This window comes from Macaca thibetana, chromosome 9 (genome assembly GCF_024542745.1).
Source record: "Macaca thibetana thibetana isolate TM-01 chromosome 9, ASM2454274v1, whole genome shotgun sequence".
NCBI lineage: Eukaryota > Metazoa > Chordata > Mammalia > Primates > Cercopithecidae > Macaca > Macaca thibetana.
The window spans coordinates 88,693,288-88,713,918 of NC_065586.1; the positions used below are offsets into that span (position 1 = coordinate 88,693,288).

At 43.9% G+C, this 20,631-nt stretch overlaps 1 protein-coding gene and 1 long non-coding RNA gene across 5 annotated transcripts in view; one reads left to right on the forward strand and one right to left on the reverse strand.

The window, feature by feature from the left end:
- Positions 1-835: 835 nt before the first annotated feature.
- Positions 836-20,631, forward strand: part of EXOC6 (exocyst complex component 6) — a 213,587-nt gene continuing 193,791 nt past the window's right edge. Inside the window, exons 1-2 of one of the 4 annotated variants that reach the window (XM_050802774.1) lie at positions 836-1,085; positions 4,710-4,821. In XM_050802774.1, the coding sequence (XP_050658731.1) occupies positions 1,049-1,085; positions 4,710-4,821 (149 nt within the window). In that variant the 5' untranslated portion in view covers positions 836-1,048. Of the gene's footprint in view, positions 1,086-4,554; positions 4,618-4,709; positions 4,822-18,387; positions 18,561-20,631 lie in introns of those variants that run through there. The other 3 variants (XM_050802781.1, XM_050802773.1, XM_050802775.1) reach the window with 3 other exon arrangements.
- Positions 13,023-15,340, reverse strand: LOC126962057 (uncharacterized). The gene is made up of 3 exons (XR_007728572.1): positions 15,166-15,340; positions 15,003-15,086; positions 13,023-13,292 (listed from the first exon to the last, which is right to left on the reverse strand). It is a non-coding gene; the product is annotated as an uncharacterized LOC126962057 (long non-coding RNA).

Here is a 20,631-nt window from a genome sequence, read left to right on the forward strand (position 1 = left end):
TGAGAAAGGTGAGCGACTGATGCCGTTTTATTTGCAGAATAAACTTACTTTAAAAAAAAAAAGGTTGATTTCCAGTTCTAGAGGGACAGGGGTTCCTAGCAGGCCAATGGGACAGAGACTCAGTTATAGAGAAAAAAGAAAAAGGCCTAGAAAAGGGCCCCAAGGAACAGGACTATATCAACTTCACACATGGCTTGATGGCTTGATGGTGTGTCCCAAAGATCAGCCTGGGCACTACTGGCATTTCAGGCTGGATAATTTTTGTGTGTGTGTGTGTGTGTGTGTGTGTGTGTGTGTGTGTGTTGCAGGCCAGGTGGGGGTTTGTGCTGTGCATTGTAGGTTGTCTAGCAGTATCCCTGGCCCATTCCCACTAGATATCAGTAGCACTACCCACCTCCCATGGTGACAATCAAATACGTAACCAGACATTTCCCTCGAGCAGGGCACCCGCAAGATCACCCAGTTGAGAACTACCAGCCTAGGGTCACTTAAACTTCTCTTGTCAGTGGTCAGACTTAATTCTAGGAAGTAGTCAAAGAGTTTGAGCTGCAGCTGGGAAGAGAGGTTAAGGGTCCAGACTGGGAACATTCCAGTCACACATGCCATTCTTTTTTATGGACATCTTGGAATATGGCTGTTTCAAAACTTTCCACTTCCTCCTTTTCTTTTCCTCATTTGATGAATTTGTTGTCAGCACTATGAGACGGGGGAGGTTGTTTTCTCTCTTACTTTTGGGAGGAGAGCCTCTCTTGTTCATTTAATCGTGCAAACTTCCGGCAGGAAATGGCACTCAAGGAAAGTTTTGAATAAAAGGAAGATGCTGGTTTAGTCAGTGGAAACAGGAAGTTGTTGCCCTTGTCTCAAACGGTATAGAAGAAAGTAAGAGGCAGAGAGAAACTGCACTTAGCAGGACTGGGAGGAGCAGAAGACAGTAGGGTGGGAGTAGAGGGAGGGTGGGGAGAGCTGAGGAGCAGAGGGAGGCAACCGGGCCACCAGGACAGAAGACCTTGAATCTCCAGGCTGAGCTGGCTGTACCGGAAGAGGATGAATGTGCTGTGTAGGAGGAGTGGGGTCATACAGTGACAGTAAGTCAAAGCTATAGTGGTTTGTTAATTAAACTACTTTAGAGTATAGTATTCTTCTATACTATATTCTATTTTTTTTTTTCTTTTTTGAGATGGAGTCTCGCTGTGTTACTCAGGCTGGAGTGCAATGGCATGATCTCGGCTCACTGCAACCTCCACCTGCCTGGTTCAAGCAGTTCTCTTGCCTCAGCCTCCCGAAGAGCTGGGACTACAGCCGTGTGCCACCACGCCCAGCTAATTTTTGTATTTTTAGTAGAGACGGGGTTTCACCATACTGGCCAGGCTGGTCTCGAACTCTTGACCTCAGGTGATCTGCCTGCCTCGGCCTCCCAAAGTGCTGGGACTACAGGCGTGACCCACCGCGCCCAGCCTATTCTATTTAAATTAATACATTTTCTCTCCAATATTAAGAGCATATGCCTACATTGTAAAATCTTGAATAAAGAGAGAGAGAGAGAGAAAGCAAATGTGGCAAAATATTAACAATTGGTGAATCAGATGAAGGGTATATTTTTGTTCAGTTTATATTCTTCTTGTAATTCTTCTATAAGTTTGAAAATTTTCAAAATTAAAATTTGTGCTGTGTGGAGAGAAGAATGAATTTTTAAAACCATAGGATATTTAGAACTGGATCAGTCATCACAGATGTATGTGTTCATGAATATGTGGCCTTATTTATGAATTTTTTTTCTCTTCAGCGTAATATAGTGATGCTGATGGCTCTCTTAAGAGTGATATCTCGGCCGGGCGCGGTGGCTCAAGCCTGTAATCCCAGCACTTTGGGAGGCCGAGACGGGCGGATCACGAGGTCAGGAGATCGAGACCATCCTGGCTAACACGGTGAAACCCCGTCTCTACTAAAAAATAAAAAAATTAGCCGGGCGAGGTGGCGGGCGCCTGTGGTCCCAGCTACTTGGGAGGCTGAGGCAGGAGAATGGCGTGAACCCGGGAGGCGGAGCTTGCAGTGAGCCGAGATCGCGCCACTGCACTCCAGCCTGGGGCACAGAGCAAGACTCCGTCTCAAAAAAAAAAAAAAAAAAAAAGAGTGATATCTCATCATGTATTTATGTATTTTCAGGTCCTGACAAATACAATCTAGAATTGTCAGATTTTTGCATAATTTGCACCATTTCCTTACAAGGCAGAGGTAACTCAGCTTGTAGCTTTCACTATCATTCATTCATTGGATAAGCATTTCTTCAGTATCTACTATAACTGTATACAAGGTGTATGCTCTCTTTTTTTGAGACGGAGTTTTGCTCTTGTCGCCCAGGCAGGAATGCAGTGGTACAATCTTGGCTCACTGCAACCTCCGCCTCCCAGGTTCAAGCGATTCGCCTGTCTCAGGCTCCGGAGTAGCTGGAATTACAGGCGCCCGCCACCACAGCCGGCTAATTTTTAAATTTTTAGTAGAGATGGGGTTTCACTATGTTGGCCAGGCCTGTCACGAACTCCCGACCTCAGGTGATCCACCCGCCTCAGCCTCCCAAAGTGCTGGGATTACAGGTGTGAGCCACCGTGCCCGGCCTACAAGGTGTACACTCTTAAGCATTATGGGGAATACAAATATGAATCAGATAGACATTCAGCACACGTATAATCTTATAATTTGGTATAAGTTTAAAACCTTGCACATAAAGAACTTCTTTTTTTTTTTTTGGCTGGAGTGCAGTGGCCTGATCTTGGCTCACTGCAACCTGTACCTCCCGGGCTCAAGTGATTCTTGGGCTTCAGATTCCCAAGTAGCTGGGACTACAGGCATGTGCCACCACGCCCAGCTATTTTTTGTATTTTTAGTTGGCCAGGCTAGTCTCGAACTCCTGGCCTCAAGTGATCCACCCGCCTCGGATTCCCAAAGTGGTGGGATTACAGGTGTGAACCACCATGCCCGGCCAAGAACTTTAAGATAGATTGAAAATTATTATTTTTGTCAAGTCTCAAAGGACTTACTCATCTTATTGGGAAATGGTGTGAGGCATATTTGTGCTGCATTTGTTCCGTCCTGCCATGGAGCAAAACTAGGGCTGAGGGTTGGGGGCTATTGATGGGGTTGAAGTGAAGAATGCTGCATTGGTTTGCCATTGCTCTATAACCCATCAGTTTGTGGCTGAAAACAACAGTCATTTAGTATTGCTCTTGTGTCTGTGGTTCAGTTGGGGCTTGGTTCATCAGCATGGGTTTGGATGGGCAGTTCTCTTTCAGGCTACTGCAGCTAGATGAAAATATATACCTTCCCCTGAAGGTCTGTGGACCCGTGGGGATTACTCTATTTCACGTAGCTCTCAGGGAATGCTTTTCTTAGGTGATGGCAGAGGTGCAAGAGGACAAACAGAAATATGCCTTAGAGGCTTTAGAAAGTCTAGGCTCAGAACTCACATGCTGTTATTTTAGCTTATGTATCACTGGCCAGCAGAAGTCACATGGCTGAGCCCAAAGCCATGGGACAGGCACAAATTAGTGTGCCCACAGTGAGGTACTGGCAAGGGTATGGATGCAGGCAGGGGTGACAAACTGATGCAATCTATGACAAATGCCACAGATTGTAGTTATAGCATGCTTTGAATACTACATTTTTAAGAGAACAAACTTCAATTTTTTGTCAGAGCTTTTAAAAAAGTCTGATAAAAACTAAAAAAAAAAAAAAGCTTCATATGGAAGAATGTCACTACTCATTCCTTTAAATATTGTCTTTCTTGTATTAAGCAAGAAAGCTGAGCTTAAACTGAATTGAAGAAGATCAAGTGCAAGTGGTGATGGGAAATGGGAAATACACGCCCATTAGTTCTTCAGGCCTACTTGGGGCTGGCTGTAGGGCACGTTTTCCTTTGCTACTTTGGGCCTCTGGTTCATGCACTCTTTCTCCTCTCAGTGGCAGCTAGCCTTCTTAAAACCCTGACATCTTCGTTCTCTTTCTTCCTCTCCATCAAAACCTACTCTGCAGAAGGGATCTAGCAAACTCATTCACAGTGAGGCATAAGGAACTGAAAAGGAGTAAGATCTAAATGCCTCCAGCAGCATTTGTATTTGAACAAGAGATAAAAGAACTAATGGCTCTATCGCTAATGGAGGAAATTGACACTGCAGAATAGAGAAGCAAAGGAGATAGACAGGGCACCAAGGAATTAGCCTAGTGACCTCAAAATCACATCCCATAACACATTTCATTTTTCCTGGGCAAATTACCTCCTTGGGTTTGTGGTCAAGGGCATAGTTGCAGTAACAACTAGAAATGTAGCTTTGGTTATGTATTTAGCATAAATAATATTAATATATATGCCTTGTCAAATCACATGCATTTAGTAAACTTATATAGTGTAATGACTCTAATTCCTACATACAGTTATTGTCTTTGAGAAACAAGTGAATAAATATAGCCGGCACTAGGCAGGAACTTTCCGAACTGTGTCAAGGTTAATAATAAGTAAAATGTTATAAGTGGAGACAGGACAGCAACAGCTGTGCAACATTCTTGGAAGCAAAGACTTTGATAGCATGAAGTCAGACAGTGAGCTTGTTTTTGTTGCTCCTTTGGGTAAACAGAGAATCCTTCTAATAATTATAAGGAAAACGACATTTATTTTTATAAATTACAACAGTTTTTCACTCAATATCTGATGTCTGCAGCTGGGAAATCAGGAGCTTGTGGAACGATGTTGGAAGAAGAAATAGATCAAACCTATGAGAATGTCCTGGCTGAGATTCAGTCTTTCGAGCTGCCTATTGAAGCTACTTTAAGGTAGGGCACCGTTGCGTTTTATTGTGTCTTCTCTAGCAGTGGTAAGGTGGTCCTTTTCCTTGCTTTTTATAATTCTTTATAAGAGTAAAAAATATTTTTGCAAAACAGTTACAGTTCTGTATGTACTTAATCTCAAAGTTTTCTTATCCTTAGAGAAATTACAGGACATAATTAATCCATTTTATTTTCCATGTTTCCTAACTCATCACCGTAAGATTAAAAACTATGACTTTCAAATGATCAAAAAGGACCTCAATTACCTCCAAATAAATGTATATGAGGTTTCAATTGTTTTCTTTAACATATCACTTAGTGAAAAACATCCAGAACAATTAGACATATCAATGAAGCCAATTTACATTTGGGTGGATATGAGTTGTAGGAAAAAATGTGGACCATTTATTTGTATTTTAGCTGCTTTCTTGAGTGTTTGGTGACCGCTCATGTATTATTTTGTTTCCATATAAGGTTTATTTATTTTTTTCTTTTTAACATCTTCTTGGATACCAACATATAAGGTTTAAAAATAGCTTATTTGGTAATGTGGGTATTAATTTGCACAGTTCAAGAACAGGATTAAAATGAAAAACTATATGTCATTGTGTTCAAAGGGCAGCTTTTAAAATTTAATTCTTTAATTCTCTGTGTCTGCCTGTCTCTGACACCTATCAGTGTGGGAACAAGATATTCATCACTGAATTTGATAGTGACAGTCAATAAATATTTGTTGACTAATATTTGTAGATTAAGGGGAAGGATATGTGTGTGTGTGTGTGTGTGTGTGTGTGTGTGTGACCTCTTCATTCTCAGAAAGGCCCCAGGGCCAAGTGCTTCTAAATCCACTAATGTTTAAACCTGAATAAATTTCTCCCAGCTATTTAAATCTTATTTTGCATTAAACATAATTTGAATGTCTTCAAAGCTCTTAGGGTGGTGTTCGGGACATGGTAAACAATTGAGATTTGTTGGTTGATTCTTGGATTATCAATGTGTAGGTATAGTTGCAAAATAATTAAACTCCATTATAACTATTATATATACCTTCATCCTATCTGAGCTTCATAAATATTCTGTGAAAAAGGGCTGGTAATTTTCAGTGGTAGAAACAAGAGCTTTGTAGCAATGGAAAACTCATTAATTTTCTCCATATGGAGCATACTTTGAATTGTTCCATTGCCTTCTAAAACTTGTGTATCCGCCTGGTGGCTAGGTAGGTGGTCAAGTGCTAGGTGCTAGGTGGCTAAGTCTAAGTGGAAACAAGAGAAAGGGTGAAGGGAGCCTAGATGTGTTTTAGTTACCATGGCCTCTACTCCCATTGCTGCTTCAGAGCCCTTGGTGTTCAACTTGTAACCCCTTCTACCTCTCCCTGGTCTCACAACCCTGGCCAACATCTACAGACTTTGTCTGTCCTTAGAACTATCCTGTCAGCTAGTCTGTCTCTGGTGTTGGACTTGACTTCCTTTCTTGGTGCTTGGATCTTTTTTATCTTCTCTTCTTAGGACAAATATCCCTGGTACCAATCTTGTACCTGGTCTTTCTACAGCAAAAAATCATTTAGATTTGGCAGCCACAGCACTCTCTCAGCATCACCCTCAAGGGCAGAGCCTGCATAGATATGTTCTCCAGGTGCTACCTTGTCACCACCATGCAGTGGGCCTAAAATACCAATTGTTAGCTTAATGTTTGGGTATAAAAAAAGGGTGAGAACACTCCTTTCCAAAGGTACTGTTAAAACACACTGATGTTATTTTGGGGTGTAGAGTGAAGTTACAAGCCCCTAACAAGACTTTATCTGGGACAGTATTCAACAAAAAGCTTTCCTAATTTTCTAAACTGTTCCTCTAATAAGTTGATTAGATGAAGACTTCTTAGATTGGCGTTTGATGCCTTTCCATACATATGTGTGTGTGTCACCGACTTTCTATTGCAACTGCGCTTCAGGAACACATCAGCTCATATGGCCAAATATGAGGGTTGAAAAATAATGACGTGACTCTCATTTCAGTCAAACTAGACTCTGCTCTTTGACAATATGCTTCCTAGAGCTTAGGGTTCCTTTCCCCTGTTATTCACTCTTCCTTCTGCCTGCTAAAATCCAACGTATCTTGCAAGGCATAGCTCTAATGCTCTTTCTAGCGCTATTTACCTAGCTGCTAGGTGCCAGGCACTGTGGAAACTTCTATAAAGGTTACTAAGATATAAGTAAGACACAGGCCCTGCCCTCAGGAATCTTTAGCCTGAAATGGTTATAACACAATGCACACACATAAAAACACACACACAAGCCAGAATAAATGCTCTGGATTCTTTGAAGCCTCTCCTATCTAGATGTGAATATTCCATTGCGAATCCCCATCTAGATGTGAATATTCCATTGTGGAAGCCCCTAAGAATGTGATTCGTATGAGCTCATGGGCTAATGGTGAAGAAAATACTTACCTTTCTAATAAAAATGAAAAGAGGCAGTCCAGCAAGAATGTCATCATTTCAGCAAAGAAGAGAAGGAGGAGGAAGGATTTTAAAATGTCAAGCTCTGGCTGCTTGCAGTGGCTCAATCCCAGCACTTGGGAGGCTGAGGTGGGAGATCGCTTGAGGCCAGCTGAAGACTAGCCAAAGCAACATGGTGAGACCCTGTCCCTATAAAACACTTTTTAAAATTAGCGGGTGGCTTGTGCCTGTAGTCTCAGCTACTCGGGAGGCCAAAGGGGCAGGCTCACTTGAGCCCAGGAAGTCAAGACTGCAGTGAGCTATGATCACGCCACTACACCCCAGCCTGAGTGACAAGAGTAAGATCCTGTCTCCAAAAACAAAACAAAACCAAAACCAAAAGAAAACTAGAAGCTCTAAAGGCTGAGAGGGTGGAAAAGGAGTTTGGCTGGAGGCAGCCGAAGGCCCTGCCGTGAGGCCTGGAATGAACAGTGAGAGAAAGGTTAGGATACCGGGACTGGAAATGCAAGACAGAAACATTCCCAGGGAAAAGCTTGCACCTGGGAATTGAGGTAGAGAGAATATTGAAGAGTTTACCTACGTGTTTTTCCCTGTCTCAGAAGAAAGGCATTACTTTGACAGATATTTTCTGCTGTAAAATCCTGAATGCTGTTAGCTTCCTTTCCCGTCCCACCTTGTTTTGCAGGTAGTCAACCTGAGGTGGCCTATTTGAGGTCAGAGTTCATATCTGGGCCAGGTGGAGTTTACTCCCCTTACAAGTTGAGCTCAGAGAGTTCAGTGACTCAGGACTCAAGAGATGGTTTCTACCAGTGTAATTTAAGGGCACCTGAACGACATTTCTTTTGCAGAGCATTAAAACCTTCCTACATACTCATCCCCACACATCATCTGGGAAAATGAGTCTCCTCTGTCTCAGGCGTCATGAGTGGGTTGTAGAGACAAGGAGTCATTGTCAATGGCTTATAATGCCTTTCACCACACCAGGCTGTGTTCTTCCCACCTCCTGACTTTACACATGGCTACTCCCAGGACAAGCTTCTCCCAGATGGTCCAGCTCGTTTGCTGCCTGACTTTCCCAGTGAGCCCTTTTGTTGGCTCCTTTGGCCCTCTTTTTGAAACAGTGGACAAGAATCAGATGATTCTGAGGTCTTGCATTTGTTTTCACTTTTTGTGTGAAATGGAATTTAAGGCCCGTAGCATTAAGTTTGAAGGAAAGATAGTTTCAGGGGAGAGCTGAGACTCTATACTTTTCCCATGGTTTACTTGCATTGCCAATGAAACATCCATTAAAGCCATCTCAGACAACTACAGAGTTTGAATTGGGGAAGAAAATACCAGGGTGGAAAAGTGGAATTTGATGTTAGCCATGCAGATGGCGACTGAACTTAAGAAAAAAGGGGAAAATGTAAAGGAAGGCCTACTGCTAGTGCCTGTGTTGTCCCAGCATGGTTTAGCTTTGGGCATTCAAAATCCTCTACCTAGCCCAGGCGGGGTGGCTCACACCTGTAATCCCAGCACTTTGGGAGGCTGAGGCCGGCGGATCACGTGAGCTCAGGAGTTCAAGACCAGCCTGGCCAACATGGCAAAACCCCATCTCTACTGAAAAATACAAAAATTAACTGGTCGTAGTGATGCATGTCTGTAGTCCCAGCTGCTTGGGAGGCTGAAGTGGGAGAATCACTTGAAACTGGGAGGCGGAGGTTGCAGTAAGCCGAGATTGGGCCATTGCACTCTGGCCCAGGTGACAGAGTAAGACTCTGCTAAAAAAAAAAAAAAAAAAAAAAAGAAAATCCCCTACCTTGCAGAATATTGTAGGCTGAAACTTAACGGGCAAGTAAAGTCTGCAATTAGTTTTCCTGCCCTAATCCTTTTGCCCTGGGCATCACTGTTTTCATTACGTTGCAACCATAGGCTAATTTCCACTGGATGTTCTCATTCTGTTCAGGTTTCCTGATTTTCTCTCTAGCCTCTCCATTTGGTGTAGATGTGCCTGGCTCCTTGCCAGCTCCTTCCGCTAGGGGGCGTACCTGTCCCTGGGAGACTTAATGACTGTCCGGAGCCATGTTCAAGGAAACAACATTAGTTCCTGTTGTACTCAGTATTACCAACTTCCTTGCACAAGGATGGTCAATAGGTTTCAAGTAGCATATCAATTCAATGCATTGGGAATGGTTGCCTGACTCTTCATACTGAGGATGATCCTGATAAATTAGTGACGATAGCTATGGTCCTAGGATAGGGTAGCAGCAGTATTCGCAACATTTACTTACCATATTCACAATAGAACTTCCTGCTGTCAGGCATCACCCATCAGACCTGCTCCCATGGATACTGACTCATACCTGGATGTAGCCTGGGGCTCACGATGCCCCTTGGAGTCCTGCAGGTGTGTTATTAGCCCCTTAGATCAGGTCCTGAAGTCACAATGTCTGAACCGACTTGAATTCAGAAGTCACAGCATGTTTTGTGGCTGTAGCTGAGCCTGAGATGATCAAATCATGGACCCATTGTAAGGTACTGCAAAGTTAGTGGGAGGTAGAAAGGTAGGGGACTGTGGGGGTGGGGGTGGATGTCTAAAGAAGGCCCTGCAGAGGACTGGGAAAAATAGGAGGAAAAGGGAATTGTACAAGATGACGTACCAGAAGAAATTTTTGTAATTGTTTTATGATAACATAATTGTTTCACACTTGTATTCACAGACTCTCTCAGGCACTTTTCCAAAAGCTGACCATGAAGTTTTATCAGTTTAAGAGCAAACAGGATATCGTATTTCTTTGACTTTCATGTTTTTAGGAATAAAGATAACATGCTTTTAGGAAAGGAAAGAAAACATTAAAAAAAACCCAACCCTAAACTGTATATACTACAAAATCTTAGAATGACATACTAAAAAAACAAACTAAATTTAACTGTGGATGTTCTAGAATGTTCTTGTTATTTATATCTTTATAAATGTAAGATTTCTATTAAATCTTATTTTATCAAGTATATTCATTAAGATCAAAGGTCTAGATTTTAATCTGGACTGGACATTTACCACTTGTATGATTTTCGCCTTAGTTTCTGAAACTATAAAGTGGGGATTATGATAAAACCTATCTCAAAGGATTAGTGTCTATAAGGTGCTTAGCATAATAGTTGGCTGGTACAGAGTAAATACTCAATAATTAGTGTTGACTATTATTGTCTAGTTTACATTTGGGATGGATATTCCAGTATGACTTAATAAATATATACTTTAGAGTCCTGAAGTAAACAATCACTCATAACATCTTGAAATTCTGAGCAGGTGTGAAATATTGAGTTATGCAAATTTTTTAAAACTTTTTTTTATTTGATAAATAATTGCATATATTTAGAGTATAGAACTTTTTTTTTTTTTTTTTTTTTTTTTGAGACGGAGTCTGGCTCTGTCATTCAGGCCTGAATACAGTGGCACAATCTTGGCTCACTGCAGCCTCTGCCTCTTGGGCTCAAGCAATTCATCCATCTCAGCCTCTTGAGTAGCTGGAACCACAGGCATGTGCCACCACACCCGGCTAATTTTTGAATTTTTTGTAGAGACGAGGTTTCACCATGTTGTCCAGGCTTGTCTCGAACTCCTGAACTCCAGCAATCCGCCTGCCTTGGCCTCCCAAAGTGCTGGGATTACAGGTGTGTGCCACCATACCCAGCCTATTTATAGGGTATAATGTGATGTTTCACTGTCTGTTTACATTGTAGAATGATTAAATCAAGTTAATTATATCTATCACCTTACATATTTTTTTTTTGTGGTGAGAACATTTAAAATCTATTTTGAGCAATTTTGAAATATGCAATATATTATTATCATTAATTATAGTCACCATTCTGTGCAATAGGTCACCAAAGCTTATTTCTTCTAACTGAAACTTTGATTAACATCTTTGATTAACATCTTTCCTTTTCCCATCTACCTCTCTCCTCAGCCTCTGGTAACTACCATTCAACTCTCAACTTAGAGGAGAGTTCAACTTTTTTAGATTCTACATATAAGTGAGATCATGCAGTATTTGTGTTTCTGTGCCTGGCTTACAGTAATGTAAATTTTATTTTGGTTGCATAATATTCAGGGGAGAGAGGTGTTAATTTTAAAAATCACATTCACTAATGCTTATATTTTATACTAATGCAATATCATGACCTGATTTAATCTCTAATGAGAATAGTATAGTGTTCTGCATAAAAGTGGAGTCCAGAGAAATTGTTCAGAAATAAATTTGGGCCTAACCATGACTGAGGCTTGCTGCATCTGTGGCACCTCAGAAAAGTCTGGAATGTCTTATGAGAGTGGGCTATACAGTTACCCAATTTTTGCTGGACATTTAAATGATATCATTAGCTATTTGATGTTTATTGCAACACTAGATAAAGCTTTAAAAACATTTTTATGTTTAGGAGCCAAATATTCCAACCAGGGAGACAGTTTTGGTTATTTAGTGGTTAAGTGAATGGGCTTTGGAACCAGAAGGATACGGGTTCAAATTCCGCCTTTATAATTACTAATAGAGCTGTTGAAAGGATTAGTTGAATTAGGCATGAAATGTATTAATGAAATGTAATGTATCATAGCAAATGCTCATTCACTCATTCATTCAGTAAATAAATAATAATGGCACATTTACCATGTGACAGGCAGTGGTCTGGGTGCCGCTGATACAGCAAGATCAAGATCTGGAAAGTCCGTGCTCACAGGGAGCTTGCATTTTAGTGGAGAGAGCCAGAAATACACCAATAAAAAAGTGTTAATAAGTGCTATGAAGAATAAAAAAAAAACAGGCCAGGCGCGGTGGCTCACGCCTGTAATCCCACCACTTTGGGAGGCTGAGGCAGGCAAATCATGAGGTCAGGAGTTCGAGACCAGCCTGGCCAACATGGTGAAATCCTGTCACTACTAAAAATACAAAATTTAGCCAGGCGTGGTGGTGCACGCCTGTAATCCTAGCTACTCAGGAGGCTGAGGCAGGAGAATTACTTGAACCCGTGAGGCGGAGGTTGCAGTGAGCTGAGATCACGCCACTGCACTCCAGCCTGGGTGACAGAGTGAGACTCTGTCTCAGAAAAAAAAAAAAAAAAAAAGTAAGGAATAGGAAGGTTTAGGGATGCTAATATCCCTAGCCAGGGAGTAAATGTCAGCTATCATCATCATCGTCATTTCATTAGCTACATTTCTAATCCTATTTTGCCAAGAGGAGAGAGAAAAATCGGACAAGTGAGAGGAAAGGGAGAAAGGGCAAAGGGCAGTAAAGGAAGGCTAAGCAGGGAAAGAGGGAGGAATAGAGAGTGCATTGAACAGGATGACGAATAAGAAAACCAACAAGGAGAAGGAAGGTAAGAGGAGACAGCAGGGACAGTTGCTTGTCTTATAAACTGGTGGTGGCGGTGGAGTTGGTGGTGGTGGTGGGGGGTGTTATTTGAAGGAAAGACAGAATGGAACTCAGAGAAAATGATATTGTTCTTTAACTGCTCAGTGGACTTTAAAATGTTTCGTTTTAGGGGCTTTCAGGACATTTTTCTGAGGGCAGGGTTGGCAACATAATTTGTGGGGCCCAGGGCAAAATGAAAATGTAGATTCCTTTTTCAAAAATCATTAAGAATTACAAGATGGTGATGACAGAGTATTAAATCAAAGGCAACTGTGTAGGTCACACACCATGAGCCAGCCCTGTCTGAGAGCAAGTACACAACAAACATTTAATAAAAATAGTTGTTGAATGAACAAAACCCGGGGCTAGTTGCTTTTGAACTCCTCTGAGGACTGGCCCGTATTTTAGAAAAAAACTGATTTTATTTGGCTTCAATTTCAAATTTCCTTCTATTGTTCTCCACCGTGGGGTCCAGATCTTTATGGAACAGCCGATTCCTGCACAGGGTTTTACAGCCGGCATCCTCCCAGACCAGCTGGGCTTTGTTTATTCTCTTGCACTTACACAGTGTGGCCACTTGGGGTCACCACAACAAAAAGGCAGAAGCTGGAGGAGGGCCCTTGTGACGGTGGACATCTGAAACGAGTGGTTAAAAGCCGCGGGGAAGGATTAGTTTATCAGAGCCAATGTATAAAGACTGTCTGTACTTTACATTTTGATACAGTTCTATAATTCTATAACAAGAGCTCTAAAACTCTTTAAGAAACATTTGAATGATGCGAAGTTTTGAGAGGATAATGATAGGGTTCCCAGGGGTGAGGAGGGGAATCTTTTTGTAGATGTGTACCCTACCTTCAAAAACATGCATTTGGCCGGGCGTGGTGGCTCACGCCTATAATGCCAGCACTTTGGGAGGCCGAGGCGGGCGGATCACGAGGTCAGGAGATTGAGACCATCCTGGCCAACATGGTGAAACTCTATCTCTACTAAAATACAAAAAATTAGATGGGTGGGCTGGCGCGGTGGCTCATGTCTGTAATCCAAGCACTTCTGGAGGCCGAGGTGGGTGGATCACGAGGTCAGGAGTTCAAGACCAGCCTGGCCAAGATGGTGAAACCCCATCTCTACTAAAAATACAAAAATTAGCTGGGCCTTGTGGCTGGTGCCTGTAATCCCAGCTACTCGGGAGGCTGAGGCAGAGAACTGCTTGAACCTTGGAGTCGGAGGCTGCAGTGAGCCGAGACCGCACCACTGTACTCCAGCCTGGGCAACAGAGCGAGACTCTGTTTAAAAAAAAAAAAAAATAGCTGGGTGTGGTGGCACATGCCTGTAGTCCCAGCTACTCAGAAGGCTGAGGCAGGGGAATCACTTGAATTTGGAAGGCGGAGGTTGCAGTGAGCCGAGATCGCGTCACTGCACTCCAGCCTGGTGACACAGCAAGACAGCGTCTCAAAAAAAAAAAAAAGGAAAAAGAAAAACATGTCATTTACAACAGTAAGCTTAATACGAGAAGTAGTCGCATGTCGATCATTCACTTACTAATTGAGCCCCTACTATATGCAAGGCACTGGGCTGGACAGTGAACGATACAGGCATCGTCCCTGTGCTTGACGTAGGAGCAGTTCCTGGAAATGGAGACAGACTCAGTGATTTGTTCACCACCATGATATGTGCTTCCAAGGATGAGTGAGCACTGCCCCCAAAGACAACGAAAGGCGCTTGCCTTAAAAGCACAGGATCCAGAGGGTTCACTAAAGTGGGTCTGGAACCAAGAATCCAACCCAAAGACACGTTCCTGTTTCCCTCTCTACAAAAGTAGGAAACATATTTCAGGTGGTTTACACCCACCAAGCATGCAGAAAACCCTGATACACAATCAGGTTATTTTTTTTTAATGATTAGAAAAAAGAACATTTATGTGTCTGGTTTTTATTTTTATTTTATCAAAGAGGAGACTAAAATGCTGGGCTCTCTGGCTTACTAGCAAATGCCTGATAACCCTAGTCACCAAGGCTAATGTTGACTGAGCTCTAGGCTAAACATTACACATATATTACCTTCTTTAATCCTCACACAATTTGGTAAGCTAGGGATTCTTATTGTCCTTAATTCACACTTGAAGAAGCTGAGGCTTAGTCAAGTTAAGTAACACCCCGAGGCCTAGCATCTAGTAAGAGATGAGTTGGAATTTGAACTCAAGTAGTTAAATGCCAGACCAGAGCAGTTGCACTCTACAACCTCATTCTGAGGGAGGCGCTTTCCCAAGACCGGTCATTAGTCTGTAGATAAATGATGCAAAGATAAGTTGCTAATGACTAAGAGTTTATTTACAAGTCAAATCCTTACTTTGCCAATTAGTTTTATACTGGACACAAAATGCATCTCCTGCTCTGCTGGTCTTCCTAGTGTATCTTTCTTCTTCCAGGAGTCCTGAAAAGAGATTTTGGATTGATCTCTGGAAGTCAATATCCACTGCCAAAAAATAATTCCACATGCATCTGCAATCTACCTGTCTGTGCCCTGCTACTCCATAACCTTCTTAGTGCAGACATTAAATCATTCACTCCTAGGGGCTGGGCGTGGTGGCTCATGCTTGTAATCCCAGCACTTCAGGAGGCCGAATCAGGGTGATGACTTGAGGGAAGGAGTGGGAGACCAGCCTGGCCAACATGACGAAACCCCGTCTCTACTAAAAATACAAAAATTAGCTGGACGTGGTGGCTTGCACCTGTAATCCAAGCTACTCAGGAGGCTGAGCAGGAGAATCGCTTGAACCCGGGAGGCAGAGGTTGCAGTGAGCCAAGATCGTGCCACTGCACTGCAGCCTGGGCAACAGAGAAAGACTCCATCTTAAAAAACAAACAAACCAACAAAAACCATTTATCCATTGGATGGGCTTCCCCCACCCCACATTTATATATTTGATATATCTATGTCCGTGATTAAAATTAGGGCTGGGCGTGGTGGCTCACGCCTGTAATCCCAACACTTTAGGAGGCCGAGGCCGGCAGATCACCTGAGGTTGGGAGTTTGAGACCAGCCTGACCAACATGGAGAAACCCCGTCTCTACTAAAAATACAAAATTAGCTGGGCGTGGTGGCGCGTGCCTGTAATCCCAGCTACTCGGGAGGCTGAGGCAGGAGAAACGCTTGAACCCAGGAAGCGGAGGCTGCAGTTAGCCAAGATCACGCCATTGTTACCCAACCGGGGTAACAAAAGCAAAACTCCGTCTCAAAAAAACCAACCGAACAAACAAAACAAATGTACAGTTAGTTATTTAGGACATTTAACTTTGAATTCTTAGCTAAAACCTCCCTGTACTCACGGAACTGTCAGAAGTCTCAGAGGGAACCAGCAAAAACTGTTTCAGAAGGAGAAGTGGTAAATGGACTTCCTTCCATGTTCACTTGAATTTCGGGGAAGATACTGCTGCTTATGTTGAAGTAATCTCTCTGGGCAGGTGTTGAAACAGGCTTGGCCTGAGGAGTGCCTAAGCAGGGCTGGTTTCCCAGAGCAGGGGCACACTTGGAGCTGGCTTTGGAATAAAAGATATCAGGACAGGTGAAGAAAAGGCGGAAAGTTCTAGATAGGGAATGATCAGGAAAGTAATGCTCCAGCTGGAGACACTGGTCAAATAGGAAGCCGGCCTGTGCCACATGCCCTGCTCTCCTCATCTTGCTCGCTATCATAGTTCACTGCAGCCTTGAACTCCTGGGCTCAAGTGATCCTCCCACCTCAGCCTCCCAAAGGTCTGGGATTATAGGTGTGAGCCACTGTGCTTGAGCTAAGATAAGTTCTTAAGAGGGGAAAATAACCTTTTGAAAATTGAAACTGAGACATAAAAAAATGAAGACAAACTTTGTCCCCTCCCACAAAGAGAATGAAAAGCTAGGTCTCTCTGCAGGAAATGGAAGACTATCTTAGCTCAATGGATGTGTATAGCCGGAATCCATTGCTCTGAAGATTCCAGATTAATAGGAAGGTGGGCATTAGCAATGTTTTACAGGGCCCTTCCTAAGTTTGGTAGGCAGTGGGTCCCACTGATGCTCACATTCTAATCCCTGGAACCTGTGAATATGTTATTTTTACATGACAAAGGGGATGTTGCATATGTGATTAAAGTTAAGGACCCTGAGATGGAAGATTATCCTGGATTAAATGGTTGGGTCCACTCTAATCATATGGGTCCTTAAAAACTGAGCATCTTTTCTAGCCTAAGTCAGAGTCAGAGGAAGATGTGACCACAGAAGAATGATCAGAGAGATGCTACTAGATTTGAAGATGGATGAAGGGGGCCATGAGCCAAGGAATGTGGGTGGCCTCCAGAAGCTGGAAAAGGCAAAGATATTCTCCTGCAGGGTCTCAGGCAAGGAACACAGACATGCTGACACCTTGATTTTTAGCCCAGTGAGACCTGTGACAGACTTCTAACGTACAGAACTGTAAGATAATATGTCTGAGTCATTTTAAGCTAGTCAATCTGTAGTGATTTGTTATAGCAACAATGGAAAACTCATACACCATAGGACAGCAATATGAGGTAGACACTGCTATTGTCATTTACAGTCATTTAACTGACATAGAACTAGGTTCTTGCCCAATGTTACACAGCTGTCAAGTGATATTTATCCAAGAATTAATGTCTTCAGACACTGGTCTTCAGAGCTCATGCTCTATTATACAAAACCACCTCCCAGGATGTTTGTGGGGAGGAGGCTGGAGGTAGGTTTCGAGTAAAAGCTCACTGAGGGTGAGTGAGTTACACAGCTGGATAAAGAGCTGGTTGACTCAAAGGGAAGCTTTTCAAAGCCCTGGATTAATGTAGAGCAGAAAGTAGTTGTTCCTCAGGCTAGGTTTACATTCTGTTCCTGTTTAGTCTTCCTTCCTCCCTGCTTTGATCATGACAAACTGGTTTACTCAGTGTCCCACAAACATGTCATTAAGCAGGACTTTTTTCTACACTGATACTTTTGTCCAAGCCTCCTTGCCTTCTCTCTCCCACCTCCCTGCTGCTAACCCCCTTTCAAGAGCTCTCACCCCTCCTCAACCCAGCTACCCTGACCTGGGGGCACTGGGATTCAGGGACTTTGGCATGAATCACACATCGCCCTGGGCTTTTTTTTTTTCCAGTATCTTTGCCATCAAGTGCCTTAATTTCTCGTCATTTCATTTTTCTGTCGCTTATAATTTATTTCCAAGTTGACTGGCCACTGGTGGACTTCTTGCAGGTGAGGACATGAATCCACCTGGAGCGGTCTTCATGGTCAACTGGGATCTTTATTCGTTCCTAAAATAAATCTTACTATCACACGCAATTTTGCTTTTCGTGAGCGCATGTGTTCCTTTCTCTGATTGCCCACAACGCAGAGTACATCAGGCCCTTGTTAAATGTCCCCGTGGCTCTTATTACAGAGGCAGGGTGATGATCTGAGTGTCCACCTCGCTGACTACTACGGTATCCCCAGCGTGTGGCACAGGGTGTGGCACGCACAGAAGACAAGAATATATGTTAAAGCCCAAAGGCCGGGACTAGACGCCCAGGAGGGGCTGGCCGCGAGGGAGAGCAGGAGGCCAGCTGGGTACCCGGCAGCCGCCGGCAGCCGCCCGCAGCCCCCACTCACTCCCGCAGGTGCGGGGGCGGGAGCCGGGTAGCGCGCCTCCTGCCCGGCGTTCCGCGCGCCCCTCAGCCGCCGACTCTCGCGCTCCGCCCCCGCCCCGCCCCTCCGCGCTCGCGCCACCTGGCGCTCGCCCCCGTCGTTCCCGCGGCGCCGCGCCTCTCCGGTTCCTCAGCTTCCAGCCAAAATGGCGGAGAGCAGCGAGGGTCTGGGCACCGTCCCCGAGCACGAGCGGATCTTGCAGGAGATCGAGAGCACCGACACCGCCTGCGTGGGGCCCACCCTCCGGTAAAGATCTCATCCCCCAAGGACTTCGGCTCCCCGCCCTGCGCCGGCTGTTCCTCAGGAGCCGGGCGGGGCGTCCGCCGCCGGCCGCGCGCGAAGCTCCCCGACAGGTGGTGCGCGCGGGGGCGGACGGGGGCGCTCGCGGGTGGCGGAACTCTAGCCCGGACCCGGGCGGGACCGAGAAGGCGGCTGCACCTGTCGGCGCGGCCTGCCTCCGCCTCTGGAGCTGTCACCCCGCAGCCGGTGGGTGTGGCTGCCGCAGCGTCTCTAACCCCGGGCGCCGCGGTGCGGCCCCGCGTTCTTCTTCTGGCTGCGGCCCCAGGGCCCGAGGACACTCCTGGGGCCTGGCCCCGTCTCGCTCGTGGCAGGACTGAGGGCTGCTCGGCCGCGGGCGTGCCAGGCTAGGGTCGACAGCCGGCAGTCGGCGTGTCGGAGGTGGCAGGTCGCGCGCGGGTGGAAAGCCTGGTGCGCCAGGCTGCCACGGGCGTGGGAGAATTGAAATTGAGCGGGAGACGCCGGCCCCTTCCCCCTGCTCCCCCGCGCGGCCGGAGTGGGCGAGAAGAGCGCGTGGGCTGGAGGGGAGGAGCTGCTTGCTGCTTGGGAACGCCCTAGGGTGACCCTGCACTCGCGGGATCTAAGCTGCTTTGGAGGCAGAACAGCTTTTACTTATTTACAAACATTTCATTAAAATTGCATTAATTGTTCCGGTTATTTTAAATCGAGTTCCTCCTCATTCATTTTAAGAGTAGTACTAGGTAATGCATATTCCATGCCAGACTGAATGAATACCTGCTGTTCCGATAGAATATTATTAGCCAGGCACCGTAATGAGCCATGGGTTAGGTTAGGCACTGTCTTCAAGAATAAGTTCCTTTTACATATAAGGTTTCATCTTTTGGAGTGATGATATGATAAATGAAGTTATGATTCACTTACGGAACTTGAGACTGATTATGCTTTATCATTAGTATTTATTCGGAATACTCTTCCTAGAAATAGAGCGCTGTACAGTTTGTGAACCGGTGAATGTAGTGTAAATTGAAGCCAGTTCAAGTTATGTAAATACACCTTGCCCTTAAGAGTCAGGAGGCCTGGGTTCTTGTTTTGCCCTAGTCCTGCCACTGATGAAATGTGCAGTCATGGAAAACAATTATTTAACCTCTCTGGATCTCGGTTTTGTTGTTTGTAGAATGGGGAGGGGAGAGTATTCAGATGTCCAGGAAGCTCAGAACATTAGGGACCTTGCCTATTTGTTCACTGCTGTATCCCTAAGACCAAGCATGTGGTAGGAATGTTACAAATTTTTGTTACATAAAGTTTCTGCTATGATATGATAATGCATAATTAGTGCATTTCCTTAATTTTCCAACATTATTATGTCTTTTAATAAACTATACTTGGTAATGAAAGAAGTAAGATTAAAAGGAAGCTTTGTTTTCATCACTGCATCTTGAAACAGTGCAGTGCGTGATAAAGTTACTAGAGTAGTTTATTTGTGAAGATAGTACTGGTTATGAAAGAGGTGCTTCATCTTGGGAAAATGTGCTAGGTAGTGTCCTTGAAAAAAGATGAAATTAACTTAGAAGAACATTTTGAGATATATTGAGAGATTTTTGGGACACTCAGGAACAGAGTATTTGTATTCATAGTGTTATTCCGTTCTCTTTTGTTGGGCAGTTGTTTCAACTGGCTCATTTTGTTTGAACCCACTCTCTTTAGCAAACTCTAGTGACTCACACTTATCCCATATATATGTATATTTATGTCTCATTTATAAGCAGATGCTTTTTGCACACATATAGAGGGTACTGCTAGCAGTCTTTTCTCTTGAACATTGTTTAAGCTACTACTGTTTTTTTCCCTGTATTTTTTTTTTTCAGGTTTCACTAAGTGAAGTGTTAATACTGCAAACCATTTATTATGGAAGCATTTTAAATGTTTAAAGAAGTAAAATAGTGTAATGAACCACCATGAACGGTCATCTAGCTTCAATTCATTCCCTGGCCAGTCTTGTTTGAGCTTTTCCCTTATCTACTCCCCCTCATCTTGGATTATTTTGAAGGAAATCCAAGAC